Here is a 25,215-nt window from a genome sequence, read left to right as displayed (position 1 = left end):
CTTGTGTAGGGTGTGACATTTGACAGGGTACTGTCATTTCAACTTGAACATGGCAAGCTGTTCACTCAGAGAACTACTATAGTAGCAGGTGACTCGAACTGTCGCAATAGCTGCAGCATTACAAGTTACAAATCACTGACCTAAAACTAGTTTTACCTACACTAAAACAACCCAAGCTTAGAATGCAGATCCACTGCCTAAAAAAACAGGTTGCTTTTTGCTAAATAGTGCGCAGCAACTATTTAGCCTGCTCCTACTGGTGGAAAATTGTTCACTGGCTCCTCCCTTTCCACTTCAACCATTAAGGGTCCAGTCATACAAGTCAAGAGACTGGTTTGCAGGAGCCTGGCAACCACTGGTCACTCCAGCAACCACTGATTGTTAAGGTTTCTATAGGCTGCTGACAAGAGACCAGTCAGTGGCTTGTTGGTAATAATTGGTCACTAGGGAAAAATGGGTATTTCTTAATCAGTAGGTGAGTCGTTGCTAGAGGCTGTTGCTAGTTGTGAGGTGAAATCGGCTACAGAGAGGTATACAGTGCGTAACATATTGCCAACACCTGAAAACTGTTTGAAAAGTGGTACTGAAACTGTGAAGAGTCCAATGTAAACACAAATGGATAGTCTTGGTCTTCAGAGTAAAAGTTGTGGTTTTTGGAAGATGTTGGAGTAAACGGTAAGGCACAACTTTTACTTTGAAGGGAACCACTCCCAGTGTCCAGGATGTAGTCCACTTTTTCTTTCTCAGATTCTTGGTGGTCAATTAGTGTTTTCATCTCTGTGTCTTAAACTGTCTGAAAACTAAGGGCGACTGCAACAATTTGCTAGCGATGAAAGCAATCACAAAAAAGGCAACAACATCGAGGAATCACTCACCAACTGGTCAGGGAATACACAGTTTGGTGACTAGTCTCTAGTCCTATAAGTGACAACTGAAAAGCATTCTCCAATCAACTTTTAATACATTTTATGTTTACAGCAGGTACTCAGTGTGAATTGCATGTAGTGTACAGAAGCATACAATAAGAGACAGAGAAGGTTTGTGCATTAATGGTTTTCAGCATGTGAGTTTTGCAAATGAATTATTATAAAAATCAGACTTTCACATGGGTTACATTTTCTGAACATTTTTCTAATTAATATTGATGTGATTTATGGGTTCATAATGTAACTTTGATGTTGTGTGCAAAAAATAAACAATCTAAAAAACAGAAAAATAGAGGCTACTGCCTTAAGACATCATGTCCGCAACAGTATACATTTGAGCTCCTCCAAAACTCTAAAAAACAAACATACAAAATAAAAAACGAAACAAACTGTTGTTTGTCTGAGACTCCACTGATGTGCTACAGGCTTGAAAACGCCTGTAACATGTCAGTGTGAAGATGTCACCAGAAGTGGATTTAAGTGTCTCCAACTACAAATAGGCTGTTTTTAATCAGGATCGTGCTTCAGCGCAATTGAGTTAATTAAACTGAGGCCCTCTGCGCAGAGGTAAGTGTTTGCTAATGTTAACTGGTTTGACTTCACGAAGAATTTGATGAAAAGGATAAGGGCTGATTTCAGTGATACTACGATTGTTCAGCCTGGAGTACTTAGGTAAGTATTGCTTGAAGGCTATGATTCAGAACTTAAAATGGGGCATCCCTGAATACCCCAATCATTACAAGGCCCCATGATTGACTAGTATAGTTTTTGCATTACTGGATCATGGATTAAAGGAATACTGCACTGTTTTTTGTAACCTCATCTATCTCTCTATCTATCTTTACATTATAAACAGTGCAAAAAGTAGATACTGTATATGTGCTTTGCATTGTCACAGTCAGACTTTTTCAGGAAAGCAAAAATGCTTTCAAGATTTCAGTGGAAACGCTGGCAAACTGAAGGTAACCAGCGGCACATTAGAGGTTAATCATGAATACTGACAGCCGCGTTTAATGTAGCAGAGGTGAGAAAGAGGAATGTTTTCACTTGCAAGCCTTCTCATCATGTGCGAAAATGTGTGAAAACGGAAATACAGTGCATTGACCACAAATAATTTTGAAACTGGGTTTAATTTAGTCAAACAGTGGTTTTCAGTGGCCTCCAATCTGGTTTTGAGGCATTTCCACATAATAATAGAAAATACAACATTGTTATAGTATTATGAAATCATATATACTGGAGCTTTAAATTCTCTTTACTAAAGCAACTAGCAATGGAGAATACAAGTTTAAAGAACATTAAAGACCAAATTTTGATTTTAAAAACACTAACATGTAGATAATATTTAATATCTGCATTAAAATAAATTTTAAAAAACAGTGGAGTATTCCTTTAATTAAGGGCAGGCAAATGAAATCTGTGATATGCAGCCACTGATAACAAATGGCACAGTAAATGAATGATTTACGTATAAAAAGAAGAGAAAAAGTGCCAGTGACAACCAGCTATGGCATATTTGTATTTAGGAAAAACGCTAGGACCACGTAAAACAATTGTTTTTTTTAAAAAAGCTAATAGGACAAACCTTAAAGATACCAGCTGGCAACAAGACAAGGGGCCCACCCTTCATCATGTACCAATAAGCAAAAAGGCAATACAGGATGAAGAGCCTTAAGGGGAGGAGTAAGTGTGCTGGGCCAGTGTTTGATTTAATCTGGAATAAATTGTAGAAAGAGGGCTTATTTTAATACTAGTTACACATTGGTGGAGATCTTGTACTTAGGAGACATGTTATTATGGAACCAGATGAAACTAAAAATGACGCCCATGGTTTTGGGTATACGCTCGTCGTAAGCAAACGTCATGGCCTCGTGCAGCGGGACTTTGACCACCTCGATAAGCTCTCCCTCCTTTGGCTCACCTCCACCTGGGCTGACGCAGTTGTCATCGGACACCTCAGCGTAAAACATGGTCTGCTTGGAACCGGTTACACCTACACCCGACCTGGAGGAGAGACAAAAATAAAAAATCTAAAAGGACATCTTCTTTCATTTTTAAACAGGGATGAGTGTCTTGTGCTGGTGCTTCAGTATCAACACAACACTCTTAGAGACCAAAACAAAGAACTCAACAAATAATAAAAAAAAAAAAACATATGGTGTAAAAACAATAAATTCTTTAGCATTTCAATAAAATATTAAATCTCTGCTGCAGGCGACAGTGCCCTCAGGTTGCCTGCTATTAGCAGAGAGCTTCAGTATACTGAGTACTTCTGTCAGAAACACCCTCATAGGTGTTATGAGGGTTAAGATGATCCCAGTCTGTATAATGGAAGCAGCCTACACACAACAATGGTCATAGACAACACCAACAGAGCTGGAGGTGGTGTGCAAGTTATATCAAAAGCGTCCTTATGAGAGTCATCACTCAAAGCTGTCCAGCTGCTGCTGTCTAATGTGGGACTGTTCGTCTCCTGGGCCTTTTCACTGCCGCTTCAAGCTCTACTCAGCTAATAATACATTGACAAAGATGGATGACTTGCCTAATGCTTATTTCCAGGTCACTTATATAAATTGTGCACTTGTAGTTTATAATTTCAGAACTTCCTCGAACCCCCCCCCCCCCCCCCCAAAAAAAAAAACAAACAAAAAACAAACAAACCATACAAAAAACCCTGCACTGTCACAAAGAATGTTAAGTAATGTTCTTATAAATCTCTCTATTTGACCACTCAAAGCGCTTTATTCAACATGCATCATTCACCCATTCATAAGAGCAATTTTTCTATGCGTTTCTAACATTCACAATCCAATGGAAGCATCAGATTGTGCATCCACTGGATTGTGAATAAATTGGAGAGCAACTTGGGGTTGGTATCCTGCCCAAAGATATTTGGGCATGCAGACTGGAGCAATCAGGGATCAAACCACCAACCTTCTGATCAGTAGGTGCTCTTCTGAGCTACTGCCAAACAGTGTTAATGCACTATTAAACCACTGTAAGGGTAATTGTCAGGCATTATTTTCACCTTTACAGACTAAACTAGTGAAAGAGCACCAAATCACAGAAAAAAACATTCATATATAGAGCAAAGAATGATCCGACTTAAAGCCAGACCGATATAGGATTTTTAAGACCCATATCGATACCGATATTTAGTGATTTGAAAAAAATACGACATAGCCTTTTCAAGACACACGAAGCATAAATGGATTGGTTATGTGTATTTATGAGTCTAAAATATTATGATAATGCAGTTTAAAAATAATCTTATTTTAGTGTCATAACTAGTGATGGACTAATTGTTTACGCTCTGCCCAACTCTCGGATGAGATAGTTGTTGCGTTTCCAAACAAGTATTGCCAACAGGAATGTTGTAGAGTGCCCTCTGGTGGATAAACTATGTAACATCAACACCACTAGCATGGCTGTGAAGGGTGTTCCTCCTTTCTCGTCTTTAAGTTTTTACATTTTTATTTATTGTCCGTTATAAAAGCAGATACAGATATGTCAGCTAATATTGTCTGATATATTAGCCCTGTCTACATATCAGAGGTTAATAACAGTCATATACCAATCCAACAATGACAGCTTTTATAGACTAAGCTCATTTTCAATGGCTGTACCTATTAGCTGAAAGAGTAAAATGGCAAAAAGTTATAATATTTGCCTGGTTATTTAAGTCTTATTTAAGTCTTCTTACTTTATTTTCCAAGTGAATTTTGAGAACTCACTTGAAAACTACTTTATATCACTCCCAGTGCTCAGGATAAGGGGAACACTGGTTTTCCTATTCACTGGCAGATCATCACACAGGAAAATTGTACACATGATTTGACTAATATGCACTTTCAGTCTGGCACCTTTTAAAATCCATCCATAAAGCTTTCCAAAGCCTTTCCAACAGACAGGAGTTTTTGTGTGTGTGCTCCAATAATCTACAGTATATATCATTTAAGTTTTAAACACTGCAAATGTAGGTTATTTCCTAGTAAATGCTGCACAAGGAAGTTCAGAATGTATAATTAAAGGAAATTATAACAAAATAGGACAATAGGAAATTAATTGTTAAGGGACAAGAAATCCAGTGAGAGTGACTAAAGTAGATAAGATACATAAGATAATGAAAAACATTGCACTGAGACTTTCCTGTGATTTGAGTTGATAGACACTTGACAAAAGACCTTGACCAAGTGCTCCTAACACTAACCATCAGCTGTAAATTATTTTGGAATTATGCACAATAAACCCAAAAAACTAACCTGTAAGAAGTAATCTTCTTCAGCTTGGAAGCTGGCACATCGTAGCCACATTCTTCCAGCATCTCCTGGCGGGCGATCTCCTCCAGAGAGAGGTTAGGTTTGTCCACCAGGCCAGCGCAGAGCTCATAGGTGACCCCCGCAGAGGCAGGCAGCCACTGAGAAGAGCTCTCCCCTTCTGAGGCTGACTGGCCCTCCTGAGACTCCGTCGCGGCTTCTGTAGCACCCTCCTCGGTTTTTTCAGCAGACTTTGGTGGCTGCGTCTTGGCTTTTTCCCATTCACACATGTATACAGCTGATGGTGGGAGAAATGGAAGAAAATGCCAATACACTCGGGTAAAAAAAAGCTAATTTTAACTGCAATGGCTACTTTTCAATCTTTAAACATTTATTGTCTGATAAATTGAGCTCAATGTTTAAAATAAAATCTCATTTTGCACTGCAGATAAATACTTAAAAAAATGGCAAAACAAACGGACAAAACAAATAAATCAGTGCCCAGGTGTCCTTGAATTTAATAAACGCCAATGTGGAAAAGTCTCTGGTGACTACTAACAAAGGAGGCTAGGCTGCATTGTAATGGGACCTCCTGCAGTCTATTTATGAGTCTGTATTGTTGCTTCCATTCATTTGAATAAAAAGTATGCACAGGATGTCCATAGGATGTATACCAAACTTAATCTAGATTGGTGAACATAATGAAATTGAATAAACTGTACTGCAGTGTAGGGCTGCCACGATTAGTCGACTAGTCAGGATTACGTCGACTATCAAAATTGTCGACGACTGATTTAATAGTCGACGCATTGTTTGAAGCTTTGTAAGATCCCAAAAGACGCAGGAATAAGTAGGATTTAAGAGTGTAATAACGGACTAAAACAGAAGATGGCAGCACTGCATGTACAAGGATGCCAGCTGCCGTTAAACCCTGAAGAAGAAGAAGCTGTGTCCCAGAATTCATAGCGCAGCCCAGCTCAGTTTACAACAATGGCGGCAGCTAGTTAGTTTTAATATTACTCTTATTATTCTTTCTGGGTCACAAAATAAACGTTTAACATATTTTCAGGTGAGAATGTAACTGTGTAAACCTCAAATATCTGCTCAGTTTATCAAGACACCACATATTTTTAAAAGCGCTCCGACGTTTTCGGAGACGTCTGTTACCCACTAGCTCGATAGCTAGCCGGGGCAAGGCTCACTAGAGCCCGTGAGAACACCGGACTCCAGGCAAATTGTTTTCAAACCCACCGCCGTCTTTCGCTACTCAGGTTAAACATATATAAGTCACTTAGATAACTTAAAAATGTTATTGTTTGGCTTTTGTTTAGTATTTTATTTGTTCCTGAGAAAATCGGTTTGGCTGAGATTAAAGTTATAGTTTTTACACAGCTGAACAAACGTCAAGCAGACAACTGATTATCAGAACTGTGAGATGCTCGAGTGTCCTGTTATATTTTAGATAGCAAGGAGTTTATTAAACTTCACTGAAACAATCTGCAAATTTCATTAAAATTGAATAAACCATCAACTTGTCTTTATTTTTAGTTAGCACATACCTTAAACACAGCTGTAAGCTAATGATAGTTATATAAGAGCAGATGCTGCTGGTGCAATAATCTATATGTTTTACGTCCAATGGATGCATGATCTGATTAGTCGACTAATCGCAAAAATAATCGGTGACTAGTCGACTATCAAAATAATCGTTTGTGGCAGCCCTACTGCAGTGTTTTTGGTGTGCCTAAACTTACCTGGACGGAACTGTTTGACGAGGACAAAACAGTGTGAGGTGGTGTTGAAGATCAGCACAGATACACTGCAGACATTGGGGTGTGGGAGAAAGGCAGAGTTAAACAAAATATTCTCAAAGAACATGTTTTCTACCTGCCAAAATGACACATCACTGGTGCAGTGACGTCAAGTTCAAGAGAGCAATAAGTCAGTGGTGAACCAATTTTTAAATCCCTTGTGATGGAATCACCAGTCTAAAACATGCACAAGTCAAAGAACCCTGGATTCATGTATAAAGGTGGTCAAGCGTCGGGTCCAAACGCTGGTTTTTGCCAGTTGACAACCAAAAGTAAGATCACAACTGCTAGACTTTTTTTTAACCTGGCTCATACAGCATGGCACAGGAGCTCAGAGATACTTCCTGAAAACAGAAGACCGCCTGGTAAAAACTACAACTCTACCAAATTTCTTTACCTGGCACATTCTCCAAAACCAATATAAAGTCACCATAAATAGTGACAACACAGCTGTTGCACGACACAGGCAATGTCGTGACTTTAAACTTAATGCAAGATGCTACTTGTGGGGGGGAGGGGGGGGGGGGCTTCTCGTCACTATGTCTGTGTGACTAAGGCTAAACAATCATACCTGTGTTTCATTGTGTCTGGTTTCCGTTATAATGTTCATCCACTTAGTTTCATCCACTCAGTAGTTTTACTTGATTCTGCAGTTCATAATTAATCCTGGTTAATCGTCTACTGGGTCTTAGTCCTTCGGTTCATCCTCTGTCTGAAACGAGTTGTTTCAGAGACTCTCCATTTAAATAAACCTTGGTCCAATTGGTTACCCTTCACAAATAGAAGATGTGAAAAGCAGGTGTGTGGGGCTTCTGTGCAAAAAAAAAAAAAGAAGCCATCTGCCTGAGACGTCCATGTTAAGAAAATCCACCCTTACTAACATTAAAAAGAAAGTTGGGGAAAAGAAACTGAAATATACAAAATGTTACGTAGTTCTGTGCCATTCAGGGAGACACACATCTCAGTGTTTAACAAAAATCATAACCTACAAACAAACGGAACCATCATACCCCTGACTTAACCTTTGTATTAGACATTTCCTGTTACAAAGACCTAAAAATAACATGCCACTAAAAATAAAATGGTATGCCAAAATGAACACTTTTCAAAAATAAGAGTCTTGCTTCACTGCTGATATTCACAATGACTCTTAACAAGCAGGATATGGAGATAAAATAGAAGGAAGGTCAGCATGATATGCTTCGCCACTGGCACCCAAAGAGCTCTATAGGCACAGGTGGGTCACCGCTCGAGTGTGTTTGTGTGTATGTGTGTGAGAGTCTGACTGTTGCCGTTTGTGGCGACTTGAGGCCTGGGGTTTGTGTTGGGAAAGCGGATGCGTCTGAGGCGGCAGGAAGCCCTGCCCTGTCTTTCCCATGGAAAGAAGGAACCAAGAGTTTGCTGGTACAACACCTAGCTGCAACCCCTGGGCTGATACTTGGTTAATGTCTGTTTGCGTTTTAGATTTTCAGTTTTGCCTTTTCAAACGTGTAATGTCAGCTGACTGGTTAATCCTTCTTAAAAACGGGATCGTTCCCTCTGTAGTTTATTTTATTGAATCCACTACCTCATTTAACCTTCAGTGAAAACAAATGTCTAGTCCCTACAGTGTGCATTAAATCAAAGGAAAAGTAACTACAGACCTCACTTTGATTGGTACAAACACAGATCATAGCACACACAGATTAAAAAGTCATTAAAAACACCTCTACTGTGCATACTTAAAGCTAATAAAAAAGGTAAAGGAGACTACACCAGGTAATAAATGTAGCAGCAAGTAGGCCTGTAAACTATGACAGCCATTAACTGTTTGCCATTTTTACAAATTCAAACATGCTCGCTGCTTTGTTGGGTCCTTTTTCAAAACACTTTTGTGTTCAAAATTGCAGAATTGGACTTGCACTTCCAGCAATAACAAGTTAAAATCAAAGCTGGAATTAACTGTGGGGATCCTTATAAATTTGCATAAAGTATACCATCTCATGGCCCTGAAAACAGCTTCAGAAAAAGGTCAACTGTCTTTCTGTTACTGATTAAAAAGCCTTTGATTCATATCTGGATCCAGTGAGCAAACTCTGTGACTTATCTATTCAGCTCCTTTCGCCATACTCCATTGTTTGCTCTCACCTTGAGAACACAGAACAGCCATTTTCACCTCCTCCCTTGCATCTTTCTAGAGCTTCTTTTTCACACTGATATTGCTGAAGCTGATTACAGATATACACGAGAAGACTGCGCTGTAGGGCAATATCACCTCACAAGACACAAGTGAGGAGGATGTGGACAAAAAGTGGGTCACAGGCCTGAGGCATTGGAGCTGTCCCTTGTGGCAAGTCATGGTCTTATAGTGCTGTTACACACCATTACTGCTCTTCTACTGCTTCCTGGTGAAAAAAAGAGCTCTAACAGTTAAACCAAGAAGCAGGCTAAACAGACACTCAGGACTTTTCATGCACGGTTAAGCTTTCTCTCTGGGGCATCTGGCTGAACAGCGGGAAATCTGGGTTAAGGCAGACGTATGAGACGCAGGACTAAGGTGACTACTGGTAGAAAGCTTATGGTTTAAGGATATTATTATTATTTGGCTCAAGTCCCACTAGAAAAAAAAATGTGTTAAAGGCTACACAATCCATCTTCTGCTGTCAGATCGGAGCCAAGGACATAACCACATCCCTTCTTTAATTTACCAGCTTTGGTTTAAATGAGTCAAGTGTCGTAATATTACATTTTTTAAATGTTAAATGCTTTTTTTTTAATGAATTATAAGATGCAAATTCTTTATTGATATAAACAGAGCCACATTACGAACTAATAAAACTTACAGCAAGCTAAAATGCATTAGAACAAACAACAAACAAGGGTTTAACACAGTAATAATTTTATTTTTATCTTTGCTTTTCTGTTGCCTCTGGGCGTCTTTTATTCTCAGACTCATTATGTGAAGCTTTCTGTTATAAACAAGGACTACAAACCAATAAGAATGGCACCTCTGCAATGAGAAACCACCTATTTCCAAAGGTTTATCAGCAAGCATCTTAATACACATATATAAAAACATGACATCCTATCAGGCAAAGAAGGACATGAAGCTGATGTCCCATAAGTATGAATGATCTAAATTATAGTTTAGAGTGTAGTTTTTATGTTTGTCTTGTTTGGAAAACCATTTCCACGCAGTCAAGTGTGATTTTACAGTCAGGTAGCTTTTCTCAGAAGGCAATATGCAAACTTCAGTTAAAACGCTCCCCAAGCTCTATAGAAATAGCAGTTTCTTAAATAAGTTAAAGAGGTAAAACTATATACTCTTCAGATACTTTATTACCCTAGTGGTATTGCTAATTCTGTTAAAAATGTTGCAGAGTTTGTTGTCATCCATGACTCACCTATAAAGTAATTTGTGCTGTTGTGTCTGAAAGGCCCATGAAAGAGCAATTCAGTTTCATGTGTTTTTGTAGTTTTCAGGTCAAACCCTGCTTGTGCAAACAAAGTAAGCACTTTCTCTAGATAAGTGGCAGCTAATGAAGCATGTACTTCCAGAATCCTTAGCTCCTGGATTGAGGATCTGCACCTCTAAGTCAAAAGCCGCTGAACATTTTACAGTCAACTGTCGTATTTACACTGAGAGTAAATTGTTCCCCTTGTGCAGAGTTAAGTACTATATCTAAGGCAATATCCACACACGGATCTATTAGCAGTTGTGTGGCAATCAGAGCCCATAGAATATCAATTACATTGAGCAATTTCAAGTGACAACGGGAGAAATAACCCCCGGGCAAAATGATATGGGCAGGTACAGAGGTAAATTTTTCCCATCTTAGAGCAATCGAAGTGACTAGCAATGAGAGCAAAGGATATGCAGCAGTCGATTGAAAAACACATGGGTGGCAAATACATTAAAGGTTTAACAAGGCAAATAGAGCCTGGAATGTCCAGTAGCAACCAACCATTCACAATATTTAAATATTGACAGGCCTTAAGAGGTGAGGCCTGTCCAACAAGAAGATGAATCCATAACATGTAGAATACATGTGAATAGGTGGATAATCCACATAGTGAGGGAAAACCCTTGGGATCCTTCAGAAGAAGCTAAAAGGAAAGACTTTGAACCAGATACACCATGAAATATCATGAAATATCATGAAAACCCAGGTTATCAGTTAACCTTACAGTTTAATTGTATTTATTTATGCAGTACTGTCAGGTAAAGACCTTTTAATAATTTTGGTACATGAAATTTCTATTAACTACTGTAATTTCCCCAGGAGGCCACTTATCAAATAACACAAATCTTGGTAAATGTGCATGCTTATGAAGCAGATGAATAACTGTGCACGTCGCCACAAACTCATCTTCATAAGAATTTTAGAAACAAGCTGAAAAAAATGTATTCAATAATGTATCTCATACCATTCTGACTACAGTCTCTTCTAGTCTAATGTTGCCTTTGATAAAAAAAAAAAAAATCTGTCTTTCAAATCTTTGACTAGTTCTTCTGAAAGACAACATCCTGCTCAGAAGAAAATGCTATGCACACTTGCACAAAAATGCAAAACAATCCAGGGTCTATTTGATACATGCCCCACGGGGATTAACCCGTTTCGCAATATCCACATGGGGTAGAGAAGGTTTGGGTTAACTGCTTCTTCCCTCTGTGGCACTATTTTTCAGAAGAATTTCTCTTTGGGGTCATTAGTAGAACAAAATGGGGCTGAAATAACCCGAGACTTACCTCAGGGCATTATGGCAGACTGAGAGTTGGAATTACGGCTTTGACGCAAATGTGTGATATTTCTCTTACAGAGCCCCACTAAAGTTCAGACATTTATTGCCACTTTCCCTGTAGAATTGCATGGCACTGCTATCTTCAAAACAAGGTGTGTTAAGGTTGACGATCCTCCAAATACAATGCATTTTTAAGAGAAACCAGATCATTGTGGTGTAAAAATACCAGAGAAGTCAGATGAGAGGAAATTGGTTTGGATGTTCAGGAGCAATCTAGGAACCAATAAGGCTTAAGCCTACCATGGTCCGGAAACTGCCGTTTTACATAGCCAGAATGACAAGAGGTATGTCTGGAGGACTAAAGGCTTTTAAACTTAAGTACACTGGACTGACTGCCAAGCATGGTGGTGGTAGCATCTTGCTCTGAGGTTGTTTTACTGCCTCTAGTAATGGTACACTGCATAAGTGAATGGAATAATCAAAAACAAGAACTACCTCCAAATTCTTAAAGCTTTACTCAACAGTTAGACAACTAAAACTTGCACACAACTGGAATGATGCTAAACACACATCAAAACAGGTTTTGGAATGAATAAAGCAATCTAACATTAAACTTCACTTCACTATCCCACTGACGTTAAAAATGTTATTGCTCCAACTTGTGAAATTATGAATTCTTATAAAGCAACAAATCTTGTCATGATCTAAAGAAACCTGAGAACCAGTAAGAAACAAAGTCATTGACATCTATCAGTCTGGAAAGGATTACAAAGCCATTTTTAAGGCTTTGGGACTCAAGCAAACCACAGTGAGAGCCATTATCGACAAATGGAAAAAAACTGCCAATAATGAGAAAACTTCTGAGCACAGCTTTATGTTTAAAACAAGCTCTCGAGATTGAATAACCTCTCCTGACATAAACATGTATGTTATACAGTTTCTCAACAATAACAATGCTGTGTGTCAAGGTCTCATTTCAGGCTACATTAATGTTTTCTTACCTCTTCTGTGTAGTCTGGTATTATTTATTAGCCATTTAGTTTGCCAATAAGATGTATTGAGTAAATATACATGCAAGTAAAGGACAGGAGCAGTAAAAGTAAATTGAAAGTGTTTTTTACCTGTCATGGGTCCGCATGAAGTCCCACGATTTCTTTGTGCCATTCTGCGTAGAAATAAGATGATAAAACACCAATGACTTTTTAATAAAACACCATAAATAAAAAAAGTATGATCTCATAGCAATTCTCAAACACTGCTGGGTTCCAGCTGCGTCAATCAAAGTGTTTAAAAAGATAAAGAGTGCCTACAGTTTGCAATCAGTGTATTATAACCTGTTTTATTTCATATGATTTGCATGACAAGATATCAAATCCCCTCTCATTTGGTTAACAAGAATATTTGAGAGTAACAACTGCCGCACAATTAATGTTGTCTTATTGAAAAAAAGCACACCCAATAAAAACATCTGCAGATGCAAAGCAAAAGAAAAGCACCACGAAAAACGTGTTTTCTTTTTATGCCTTGCAATTGCCTCGCAATTGCAGAGAGAGATTCATGATAACTAAACAATAAAACACTTAAGTGACAGAAGTTGTTGTGTTTGAAAGCCCTGTGGACACATCAGCACATTGACATAACATGCAGCTTCACTCTTTCAGTAAATTTCCATCTGTATAATTATGATCAAGCTGCAAAGGAAGTGTGTTACCCACACAAAAGACAGACAAAGATATTCCAGAAATCACAGGGCTTCAATTTATAGCTTGTGACACATGCATTGTCTGGCATGTGACTCTCATCTGTAAAATGATGAGCTAACAGCCTGAAAGTTTGGTTTCCTTTCTTTTAAATTATTTTCAGTAAAAATGGCTGGAAAAGGTATTTGGAGTTTGTTCCGAAATGTATAAAGCCAAATTTGTTCAATGGAAAGCTACATGCTCTAAGCTTTGCTGCTTTTTGAAAATATAAAAACTGGCATGTCCACTTCTTTTAGCATTTAGCATACATGTCATTGCTTCAATCAACTGAATTCCTAAAGCTACATTTAGCTACATGGATAAATCACCTGTGTCAAAATGTCAGGATAAGGCTCAAGGTCAACCTGCTTTCTACATACAGCAAGGCCAGTATAAAGCTAGCATGACCTAATGTTACAATACTCAAGGTGAAATAATACCAAAATGTTTGTCTATTTCCAGCATTTACTCAGCCAATACAGTGGCACTGAAGAATAAGTCGGGCAGATAAAAATAACATTCATCAAAGCTACAATTACACGAGTAATGGAAAACAACGTTTTTTCGTCTGTTTTCCGGAAACAGCTGAAAAAGCAGGAGTAACTTCTAAAGAAAAGGTGTGCCAAGCTTATAGGATCATTACCAAGAAGACCTGAGGCCATCATTGCTGCCAAAGGTTGACTTCTTACTTGTCATTTAAATAATTGGTTCGTGTACCATCAACAAGCTCTCCCTGTGTGAAATAACCACATTAACCTAGCATATTCCTATCTCTGCATCCAGTACTGTTTAAATACGGTAAAGTTGGCCTACATTTTCTATGCCTGAAGAAATATGGCCTTGATTCAAATTTAGGCTGCACCTCCTCTCCACCTACGAGCTCTTTCAAACGCAGGGATGACACTTTTACTAGAACAGGCTTATCCCAGCTACAACACACGGTGTGTTAGTGAGCTGTTTTCAGTACCACCCAAGAAAAAGGGAGGTGGTACGGCTAATTTCACTGATTCAATCAGACAACATAACTGCTGTTGTAGCAACATGATTTGTGGTTAAAGCTGCAATATGGAACTTAAAGATTTCTATCTGAAAGGGAAAAGTTTAATCACAACTACTTGATTGTGTGGAAGTTAATTTCCTTTCAAAGCATGTTCCACAAACAAAATCAGCCCCCCCAAAAAAGAAGAAAGAAATGAGCACGGCAAGCTTGGAAGGAAGGAAGAGGCTTTATTTAGCACCCTTATTATCAGTTACTCATTTCTTTTTTTTAAAAAAGTTCATTCATTCATTCAGGGTTTCATCTGTAGCGTAGTAACTAAATGGCTGGGGCCTTTCTGTATAGAATTTGCATGTTTTGTGGGTGCTCTGGTTTCCTCCCATATTCCAAATAGATGCAGTTAGTGAGGTTAGGTTAACTGGTTATTCTAAATTGCCCATAGGTATGAATGTGAGCACATGTGGTTCTCTGTCTGTGTTAGCCCTGTGATAAAATAGCGACCTGTCCGGGTGTTCCTTGTGACCCTAAATGGGATAAAGCGGAAGAAAAAAGATGGATGACTGAATGAAAACAATGCCTTAGATCCCAGTCTCTCCATCCTACAAACTGGTCAGTGACTCTCTGGGAACTACAAATCCCTTGAGATAAAACATATATTCCTTCACCGAATGGCAAGTGATTGCTGGAACTAACCAGGTATAATTAATCATAAAGAGGTACACGGATTTCACCAAAAAACAAACAAACAAACAAAATAGCCATACGACTCAAAACTATGATATTTACAAGACCAAAAAAACTCACATTTTAGGAGACCGTTCTGTCTTATGTTGATTACTTTTGCTTGATAAATATTTTGAAGACAAGTGAATATCATAATTTGCGCTGTACAATAGCTGTGTTACTACATGACTATCCCCTCTGTAAATCTGCGTCTAAGCAAAGGAACTAAAATGCACATCAACAAAATGCAAGCTACTGCAAGAACACGCCATCCAACGCATGATGTAAGAGGTCATAGTCACATGACCTTAGCATGAAGCCAAGCCAGGATAATTCTGTTCATGCACCATTAACTGTCCTGATTTGGTGTGAAATGGAAGCATAAAACATTTATGTTCATTTATTTGGCTCCACAAGTAAAAGACTGCCCACTTACATATGCAATTTTACTGCATACTTTACTTTACTTTTAAAGCTGAGATAGCAACACTCAGTAATTAACTGAAGACATTTTCTTTGTCAAATAAGAGAGGAATTCCTGTCTAAAGGTCATGAAAGAGTGAAAAAGTCATTGCAACGAAGTCACTCAAAAATGCTAATTATTTATTGGCTGAAGCCTCTGAAAGGTTTTTTTTTCCTTTCTTAATTAATTGACAATGAAAAGCTTTTACATTTTAAACTTCATGTAATTGTATAAATTATTCCAAAATTGCAGCTGTAAATAAAAATACATTTTTTACTCCAATTTCAGTGACAAAAAAAATATTAAAAGAAGATTTATTTTGTCAGATCTCCATTAAATTCAAACAATACATTTTAACTGACTGAAATAAAAAAAGAAAAAAAGATAGAACAATGAGAGTCATACATAATCTCATGTTCAGCCATTATTAAAGGCCTGATATTATGTGATTAAAACACTGCAGACATGCTGCGGGTGTAATTACTCACAAAATCCTTCCATGTCAGAAATTAGTATATGTGTTTTACATGCCATCATATAAAACCAAGCCCTTTCACTTCTCCTTATGAAAGCAAAGCTGGTATGGTGATGGAGTGTGTGATAAATCATTTTGTCATGACTGAGGTAGGGATGCACGTCTCGTGGCTTGTTGCTTTATAAAAATGCTTGGCTCTGGAAAATGCTCTGCTGAGGCTGAATATTTTTGCCATCACTGAACCTATTACATGGAAATTGCAGGGTATTTGCATAAGTAAATGGTTACAAATGCATGCACTAGGGTCCCTAAACCCATCCATGTTGTTCAGAACTGAGCCTTTGTCAAACTGAGGCTATACATTGCATTGCTGTACAGCAGAAACATTAAAATATACAATAGAGCTATACTTTGAGATAATATGGCATTTTATAATCCAGTCCTCCAGCTACGGCAGGTTATGGTTAAAGTGGTCCTACAGCCAAGTACAAAAACAAGACCTCTCACAGGACCAGAGCCTCTGTGTGAAGGCAGCTGAATAATCTCGAGAACCCCCAGAAGAACCTGGTCAACCTCCCGGTACAGAAACACAAAACAAGAAGAATCTGAGCAAGATTTTAAGACAGAGACTGAACCTTCAGAAGAAAACCTTCAGATCTCTTGGAACAAATGCTAAAAGGAGTCAAAAATGCTTAGGTGGTCAATAATGCATCTAAAGACTGATTTAAGCAAGCTTCTGAAATTGCTCAGTGCAGAAGAAATGTACAGGAAAGGTGCACCATCAGTTCAGAGTAAACTGCAACTACTATACAGACATTTCTGGTAACAACACAAACTCAAGGTTATGAAACAGTGAGGATAAAAATAACATCCAAGAAGGTCTTTCTATTTAAAAAAGCAAAACAGAACAAAAAGTCATCTGGATTTCAAGATTAAAGAAATACCTTAATGTTGTCAGCAATTTCAGACAGCACCACAAACAGACTAGCAAACACCTCGAATAGGGTTTGTTTACAGTACATCACCATTAATTGGCCATGATTACTGTTAAAAACACTGTAGATACAACACATTATCTTCCAGCAGTGACCTACTACATAAGGTAAAACTGCACTGCATGAATGTGTCAGCGCACACACATTCCCTCTTTAGTCTCCTGTCACCACTCACAGATGGCGGGGTTCCCCTCATTACTCAGGCCACTTGCTGAGAGAGGGGAGGCGGGGACAGCTTGAATGGCCCAGGGGAGATGGAGAATCATGGCCGACACGGATTACAACAGAGAGATTAGCCCACGGGGGGAAAGAGAGAGACACAGGCAGAGAAAGAAAGAGAGAGAGCAAGGCAAGCAGAAGCAGGCTACACAGGACCTTGAAATTAATGTGGTCCCTCTGGCTTTGGCCATCCGAAATGACAGGCTCGTACGTGAATGGCTGTTGTAGGGAGGGATGTATGGTCTTGATCTTTTAGGTGCTTAAAGTCTAATAACCATCACACACACACCTTCTATGCTGACTATAAAGCAGACAGCTGCAGCAAGAATAAAAAAAATTAACTACCATCCTCAAATACAATAGCTCCCTTTGAGTCTCATCATGCGCGCTCCAGTTTTTTTCCTGGTTTCATTTATAGTCTCTCTGTTTGACCCTGCTGTCTCGACAAAGGCAGCAGGACTATCATTACAACGGTCAACCGTGTTTTAAAAGTGACAAAAAGCATCTACACGTGCAGGGGGGAAAAAAATCAGCATGTGCAGTTTCTTCTCAAGGACGCAGTTTCCAAGTACAAACTGACTGTGTCCTCCAGTGAAATCCACAGAGAGTATATAAACTTCAAATCAAGGCCAGTATACATCAGTGCCATCAATATGAACCTCACCAAACTGAACTTCAAACCTCCTGCCTGGTCTGTACCATACACACACTGAGCCATATTATTTTATTTAGATACTTCCATTACATTATTATTCCACGAACATGGTTGAGAAGTCCAGGTCAGTGATACGATTTAGCAGACAGGAGGCTAAAGCAGTCACAACCGCCGTGTTCCTAACTCTAAGCCTCACCAGACACAAAAGTAGTACCATAAAGCAAGCACAATACGTCATTCTTCTTGAAACAGGAGCTTTACTGACCCCTCAAAATTCCTTATAAAGTGTTGTGAATGTCAACTACTTCAGCTGCTACTGAAGGAAGGGTTGTCTGCCAGTCTGTCTCCAGCACTACTGTTTGAAGTTGTATGCCAACAGCAGGAGGCAAGACAGCACTGTTGGTATCAATACTGTTGCAACTGAGTATCCAATAGTAACATTTTTAGTACTGATTAATATTTCAGTATTGATGTATTTTTTTGACAACTCTGGTGGATTTTAGTTAGTTTCTGGAACTTATTCACAGGGGAACAAAAACTAGATGCTCTCTCTGGATTAACTAAACTGACCATAGTGCACCAACTTTCTATCTTCTGTCATCATTAGCCTAAATTGAGTCTAAATGAACATAACATAGTGTTTATGTTTTGGACATAATGTTTTCAGTGAAAGAAAAGTTTCGTAGAGTATCGAAGAAATCAAATACTTTAACGCAGTGGTCCCCAACCTTTTTTGCGCCACGGACCGGTTTATGCCCGACATTATTTTCACAGACCGGCCTTAAGGTGTCACGGATAAATACAACAAAATAAAACTAGTACTGGTACCGAAAAAAAAGAAGATTTATTCATAACACACCTGAAAAGACCCAGGAAAACCAAGTTAACAATAAAAACGATAACAAAATAACGCTGAAAACCGATAAAAACCCTGAAAACCATACATTTGACACCTGAGCCTCAACTCTTGCGGCCAGGTACCAAACGACTCACGGACCGGTACCGGTCTGAGGCCCGGGAGTTGGGGACCGCTGCTTTAACGCATTTATCTCATGGCAAACCTGTAAAATCACATTTGAAATAATTACAATTGATGGAACCGTTATTCATTAAATCTAGACTGTTTAAACTGTGATAACCCATGTTGTTATTGTGTTGTGAACAAATAATTTTAATAATTATATCCTCCTGGAACTGTGCCCTTATTTATAAGCAGATAATCACTATGGCAATCAGTTAACTGCTGTGATTCAAGCACGAGCAGATAAATAACCATTCACGTAAGAAAATGTGCGCTTCAAGATCATAAAGATCTCATATTCATTCACTGGCTGAAAGACGCACAAGGTACATAATTCTAGATGAATAATTCAAATCATTATAATGAATAAATAGAAGGTAATTATCTCGCTCTAAGCACAAACTCGTGATTCGCTGTCAGCACGAGGCGACAAAGATAAGAGGGGTTTCCCAGAGTCAACAGAGCACAATCACCTGCTTTGGAGAAGGAGGCGAGAGCAGCGACACAAAACACCAATAAACACTAATGATGCAGAGAGCCTCTTATGCATGACATTATGTACTTTTGGAGTGTGTTGCTGTGAGTGTGAGTAGATTTCGGTTAATGGCCAATAGGAAAAGTTGAAGATGTACAGATGAACATAAAAGGATTGTGGGAGAGATGCTCCCTCGGCATGATTGAAAAGCCTTTGTGGGGAGTCTCTGAACAGCCCCTCCTGAGGTGCACGGCAGAAATGATGAGAATGAAAGAGAAGGCAGGACAGAGAGAGAAACACAGAGGGTCCACCCGTCATCTCTTTTGTTGTCCATCTGCTGTCTTTAGCCGTTCCACCATCCTCTTGACAGGCTTAACCTTCCCCCTCTGCTGTCACAGGTGTGTGCCCCAAATGGGACAAACTCCCAAAAAGAGTACCATGGTACTTGAGTTTTTGGATTACACTGAAAACAACAATACAAAAAAGTAGCTTCCATACATGTAAACCACTTTGTCACTTCAAATACCAATTAAAAGCCCTTTTTTCCCATTTGTTTCCCAAACAAAATATACAAAAGAGTCTTTTTTGGCATGTACTAATTACATGAAACAGATGTCATTAACGTGCTCTTATAATCTACTGTGTAAGTAACTCAGCAGCTCCTAAGTTTTAAGAATGAGTTCAGCACCACAGTCACTATCCAGGTTTTACACAACCAGGAGATGTATCCATAGCCCAGCAACAGAGAAACTGCACAAATATTTTGAAACCTAAAAATAAATTCATCCTGGACTGCCGCCCGTGTTTGGGTAAGGAAGCACTTCTCACTTTGCAAGGAGACCATCGGGATACAGTCATCACACTTTGCTTTTAGTGTGAGGACAATTTTTATAGTAAATTATTAATGGCTAACCTAAAAAAAGTCAATCAAAGTTCATTGGCGGGGACACTTTAGGAAGCCCAGACCTTCTCATATTTAAGATGCATATATAAAGCAGTGCAGTGAGGTAAACGATGAGAATGAATATCAGATTTTGGTCAGAGATAATCAGCACTGCCTAAATTATTTTACCACCACCTGGATAAGAAGCTAAAGGTGGATAGATCATAGATAGATGCTGGCATGGATGGATGAATAGTGACTAAAACTGCACCCGCAAGCCCCTGAGACACCTATGTCCTTGGATAATAAATATTATCGACCTACAAGACAATTGACTCTGCACAAGAAGCGCTGCAAAAGCAAGGACATGTTTGAAAAGATTAAGTCATATTTACACCTGAATGCTAACTAGGAATAGCAAAGTCTAGTTAGAAAAAATGAATTCCATCAACATGAGCATAAACACCCACATTTTTCCCCTCTTTTAGGTGACTTGGAGATCAGCACTCGCTATTTCAACCTCACTGAACTGCATTGCATTCATATTCAGAAAAATGTGAGATAACTGTGGCACTATGATCTGAGTCACAGCGTGACTAAATGAATGACTGAATGAATAATTTGTAACTGATAGGAAGAAATAGTGAATATCATTATGGCTAGGGCTGGGTATCGTCACTGATTTCTAGAATGATTCAATTCCGATTCACAAGGTCCAGAATCGATTCGATCCACGATTCGATTTAATTCGATTCGATTCACTTCGATTTGAATATGGGAAATTTTGACAGTCAGAAATATTATAATTCAGATTAGTACATTTACATATTTTTGTATCTATAAAAAGGAAGCTGACACACGCAAGACTTTATCAAAGGTGTGAGCGTCACAGCAGATGCCTTTGTGTCAAAATAGCTGAAGATAAAACACAGAAACACATGAAGGTGATTTTTCCTGGCCTGGGATTTTATAAAAATATTCTGCAGTACATCAAAAACGAAAGAAAACCATTAATCAACATATGAACATTACCTCTGAAGTTACAGCGGTTTTATTAGAGACACGGCTAAGCATTTTGCATTTTGCATAATTTTAAAAAGTTTAAATTTGTTCAGCATTGAACGGCAGAAATTAGGTTTTCTTTTCGGAAGTATATAAAACGGAAAGAAAAAAAAAGTCGGCCGATAGCGCTGAAAAACAAAGGTAGACTTGTGCGTAACAAGCAAGCGAATAATGCAGAAAACCATACAGAGAGAGAGAGGGGAGAGAGAGCTGTGCATCATGGTAGAAGCAAAACAGTAAAAGTAAGAGTGAATAGTTTGGATCTTCTTTTGCTGCTGGTTCGGTCAATATTGTTTGGAGAGACATCAAACTAACAGCTTTACAATCAGCGCATAAAGGGCGTGAACACAAAGCGCGGACCCGCCGACAGATCAGAATCAGCGGGCTGTCGGCTTTCAGCCCCGACTGTGAGAAATTCGACATCTGATTCTGATCCGCGGGCTGCGCTGTGTGTTTAAGTCTTTGCGCAGAATCCGTGTTCCTGCTCTCATTTACTGTTTTAGCTGTTTGGTGGTTGTTGAAGTTTTGTGAGATTTCACCTGAGATTCTGGCATTTCGGGCAAAATAAATTTATATTAAAAAATCGATTCAGGATTTTAATGAATCGATTTTACGTAATCCAAGCCAGAATCGATTTTAATCGATAAATCGATTATAAAAACCCACCCCTAATTATGGCACTGACAAAGAAACCAAATTTTATTGGGGATGGGAATCAAAACCAGTTCACAAGCTTATCAGTTCATTTCATCAGTGTACGCTACATCTCTCAAAACAATCAAACTCAGAGGAGTAACTTTCCTTTTGCAAATACTTTTTTTCTCCTGTTTTTTCCCATGTGTTCAGGTGCAGTGAAAGTAACAACTGCAGTGCTTCTAAAAAAGTTCAGTAGGCTTATTTTTTTCCACACCTAAAATTGATGATGAGCCACTAAGAGAGTCCGTAAAAATACCTACAAGCAGAATTAGTAATCACATTAGCAAAAATATATTGACTTATTTACTATTCATCCTCACTAAGGGAACTTATTGGGCATGGTCAGTAAGAGTCCAATTTTCTTTCTTTTCTTCTTTCGAGTGCTCCTATTAGGTACCACTACAGCAGACCATCTGCCCCCCATTTCTATCTTCTCCTGGTACAACCCTCTGCGTGTCCTCTTTCACAATATTGATGGACCTTTTCTGTGGTCTTCCTCTTTTCCTCTTACCTAGTAGCTCCATATTCAACATCCTTTGTTGGATATATCCTCACTATCCCTCCTCTGCACACCTCCAAACAATCTCAACCTTTCCTCTCTGCAACTTTTAATAATGCTGACTCAAATTGCTTGATAACTGAAAAACCAAATATAGGTACTCAAAATGACTGGGTAAGTCTTATTAAACTAAAGCGTTTGAATATAAAGGCACATCTACTATGGTTTATATTTAAGACAGGAGCATGAGGTTGATACTAACAAAAAGACTTATAGTTATATTTTCTTAATTGAAACTTAATGCAAAAGAGTGATGCTGATCTGAGGTAGGTGCATGTTTCTCTGCACTATGTTCTGTCCATGATCTGCACATTTTTGCAGGTCAATAGAACACAAACACACACATGACACTTTCAATCCCGAAAGGATATGAACAGGCAAAACTACTCAGTGTCGCTCAAACACAAGCCTGGGCAACTTAGCTCTCTACACATCTGAACTTTCAAAACCTTCGACCTTATTAGACCCACCAGACTGGGTCACTTTGACAGCTGAGATCAACAAGTCTCGCCTGTCTTTACAGTGCAAATAGCGCGAAAAACACCCTCTCTTTTCACGTTAAAAAGACTAACTCGAGCCATCTACATCTCCTCGCTCTAATATAAAGCATGTGCCTCTGTTAAAACCATGAAAAAAACCCTCTGCAGTAGCAGCAGGCTACCGTTAGCATGGTAGCTCATAGCTGCCTGTTAGCTTAGCTGTCTCGTAAAACACAGAGGTAACTGCGTTTCAAACCAGACCAAATACAGACCTCTTTTTGTCGTCGTGATGCATGTAATGCCAATTTTTGCTGTCAGTGATTGTGTTTAAGGTCGGCTTAGCCTTCATGTTATGCTAAAAAAAATGAATGGGGGTGGGGGGGTTGGGTTAGCCTACATCATCCAACAGCATCTACTAGCCGTTATTACTCAATAATAACTCACCTGGCTATAGTGCACCCTGAACGGCTTTAGATAGTCAGACTCTGTGCACGGAACCACTTCAATGTTGTTAATCTCTTCCATAGTTTACACTTGGAGCTTAGATTTGGAGGCTCACCGCTGTTGTCTGTCACCCGCACACTAACTGACAGTGAAGGAATGCCTACGGAAGCCGGGAAAGGACATGAGACTTGGCAGTAAGGGAACAACAAAGGGGGGGAGTGAAATGAATGGCGTTAATTTATATAACAATATAAATACATGTACATGAAGAAAAGAACAGATTTATCTTGTTGCATCATCTTAGCCCCAGTTATCTTTAAATGATTAGTCTAAATTAACCTAAAGAGCCAAGGACAATGCAATATTGCACACTATACATTCCACGTGACTCACCAGTGCTGCCCATAATACTAGGATAAAGGATGTAGCTATCTTCTGATACCTGTTAGATGGCAAGACAATGTACTTTGTGCAAAGGGAAACGTGGTGGCTGATGACTGAAACCAATGAAAATGCAACAGCCTGTTGTTGTCAGGTTTTCAAAGCCAGCTACAGCAGTCAAACCATCTAAGGCTTCACTCACGCAGGCCTAGAGACTGTTCTAACAGCATCTGATTGCTAGGGAAAAATCTGTATTCTCTGACTGGTTGGCTCTCACAAGTTGACTGCGTTGCAAAACAGGCTACTGTAACAAAAACCTCAAAAAACTCTTCCGTTCTCCTAACCCTGACTTGTACATTCTGTAACTCCATGCATACATCACCACTGACAATCGCATCCAGGATGTTAAATCCAGTCAGTTCTACCCTTGTACATTCTGTAACTCCATGCATACATCACCACTGACAACCATATCCAGGATGTTAAATCCAGTCAGTTCTAACATGAGGTTCTACCCTATATTGACTGTTTATCCCACCTAATAATACCACTTGGGTCAATTCAGCACAGAACCCAAGGTTAACAGCGTTAAGTTAACAGCCTTTTGATCTGTGTGGATAGTTTTCCTCTGTGCTGGGTGAATTTTCCTTTTTCATTACTCAGTCATGGATTTGAGGCCACTTTGACTGGCAGATGTTCTAAGACAGGCAGCTGTAGCCAATATGTGTCTGGAAGACAAACTATTACAGTACTGTTTATGTCTGTCCATCAACTGTACACACTTTTTTCCTTTCTCTTTCTTTTGCTACTTGGGGGATTTTTCCTTATCTAAATCAAGACTGTAAACACAGAGGGTATTGTATGCTGCAAAGATTTCTGTAAAGTCTCTTGAGGCCTTGTGCCTTGTGATATTGGGCCATACAAATAAAAGTTACTTTATCCTATGAAAGATCACAAGAGACCGAGTGCTATTATCGTAACACAGACACCAATTTATTGCTGTAAATAAACCTGCTGGCAACTTTTGACATGTGAGTAAAATGTGAGCACTTGAATTAAACCCATAAGATATGAAGATGGGCTATGTTATTATAAGTCTTCTACAATTTTACTTGTACAGGTTTGAGCTTGTCATAAAACCCTGATCAGTACTAACAGGCTTCAAATAGGGTAACCTGTAGTTTTCTACCAGCTATGAGCGGTCATGCAAGCCAGGACATGGTGTTACTCTGCC

The 25,215-nt window shown here is 38.9% G+C and overlaps 1 protein-coding gene and 1 long non-coding RNA gene across 2 annotated transcripts in view; one reads left to right on the top strand and one right to left on the bottom strand.

Annotated features, from left to right (window-relative positions):
* Positions 1 to 25,215, top strand: part of LOC146501882 (uncharacterized) — a 230,233-nt gene that overhangs the window by 148,477 nt on the left and 56,541 nt on the right. The window lies entirely within an intron of this gene.
* On the bottom strand, positions 942 to 23,781 carry nudt14 (nudix (nucleoside diphosphate linked moiety X)-type motif 14). Its single transcript, XM_085132636.1, has 5 exons — positions 23,601 to 23,781; positions 12,837 to 12,880; positions 6,937 to 7,001; positions 5,189 to 5,480; positions 942 to 2,930 (listed from the first exon to the last, which is right to left on the bottom strand). The coding sequence occupies exons 1-5, from the start codon at positions 23,679 to 23,681 to the stop codon at positions 2,681 to 2,683; spliced, it is 732 nt and encodes a 243-aa protein (XP_084988762.1). The 5' UTR covers positions 23,682 to 23,781; the 3' UTR covers positions 942 to 2,680.

Source organism: Neolamprologus multifasciatus, chromosome 15 (assembly GCF_963576455.1).
Source record: "Neolamprologus multifasciatus chromosome 15, fNeoMul1.2, whole genome shotgun sequence".
NCBI lineage: Eukaryota > Metazoa > Chordata > Actinopteri > Cichliformes > Cichlidae > Neolamprologus > Neolamprologus multifasciatus.
Note: the sequence above shows the minus strand (reverse complement) of the source record. Positions and strands in the feature narration are given on the sequence as shown.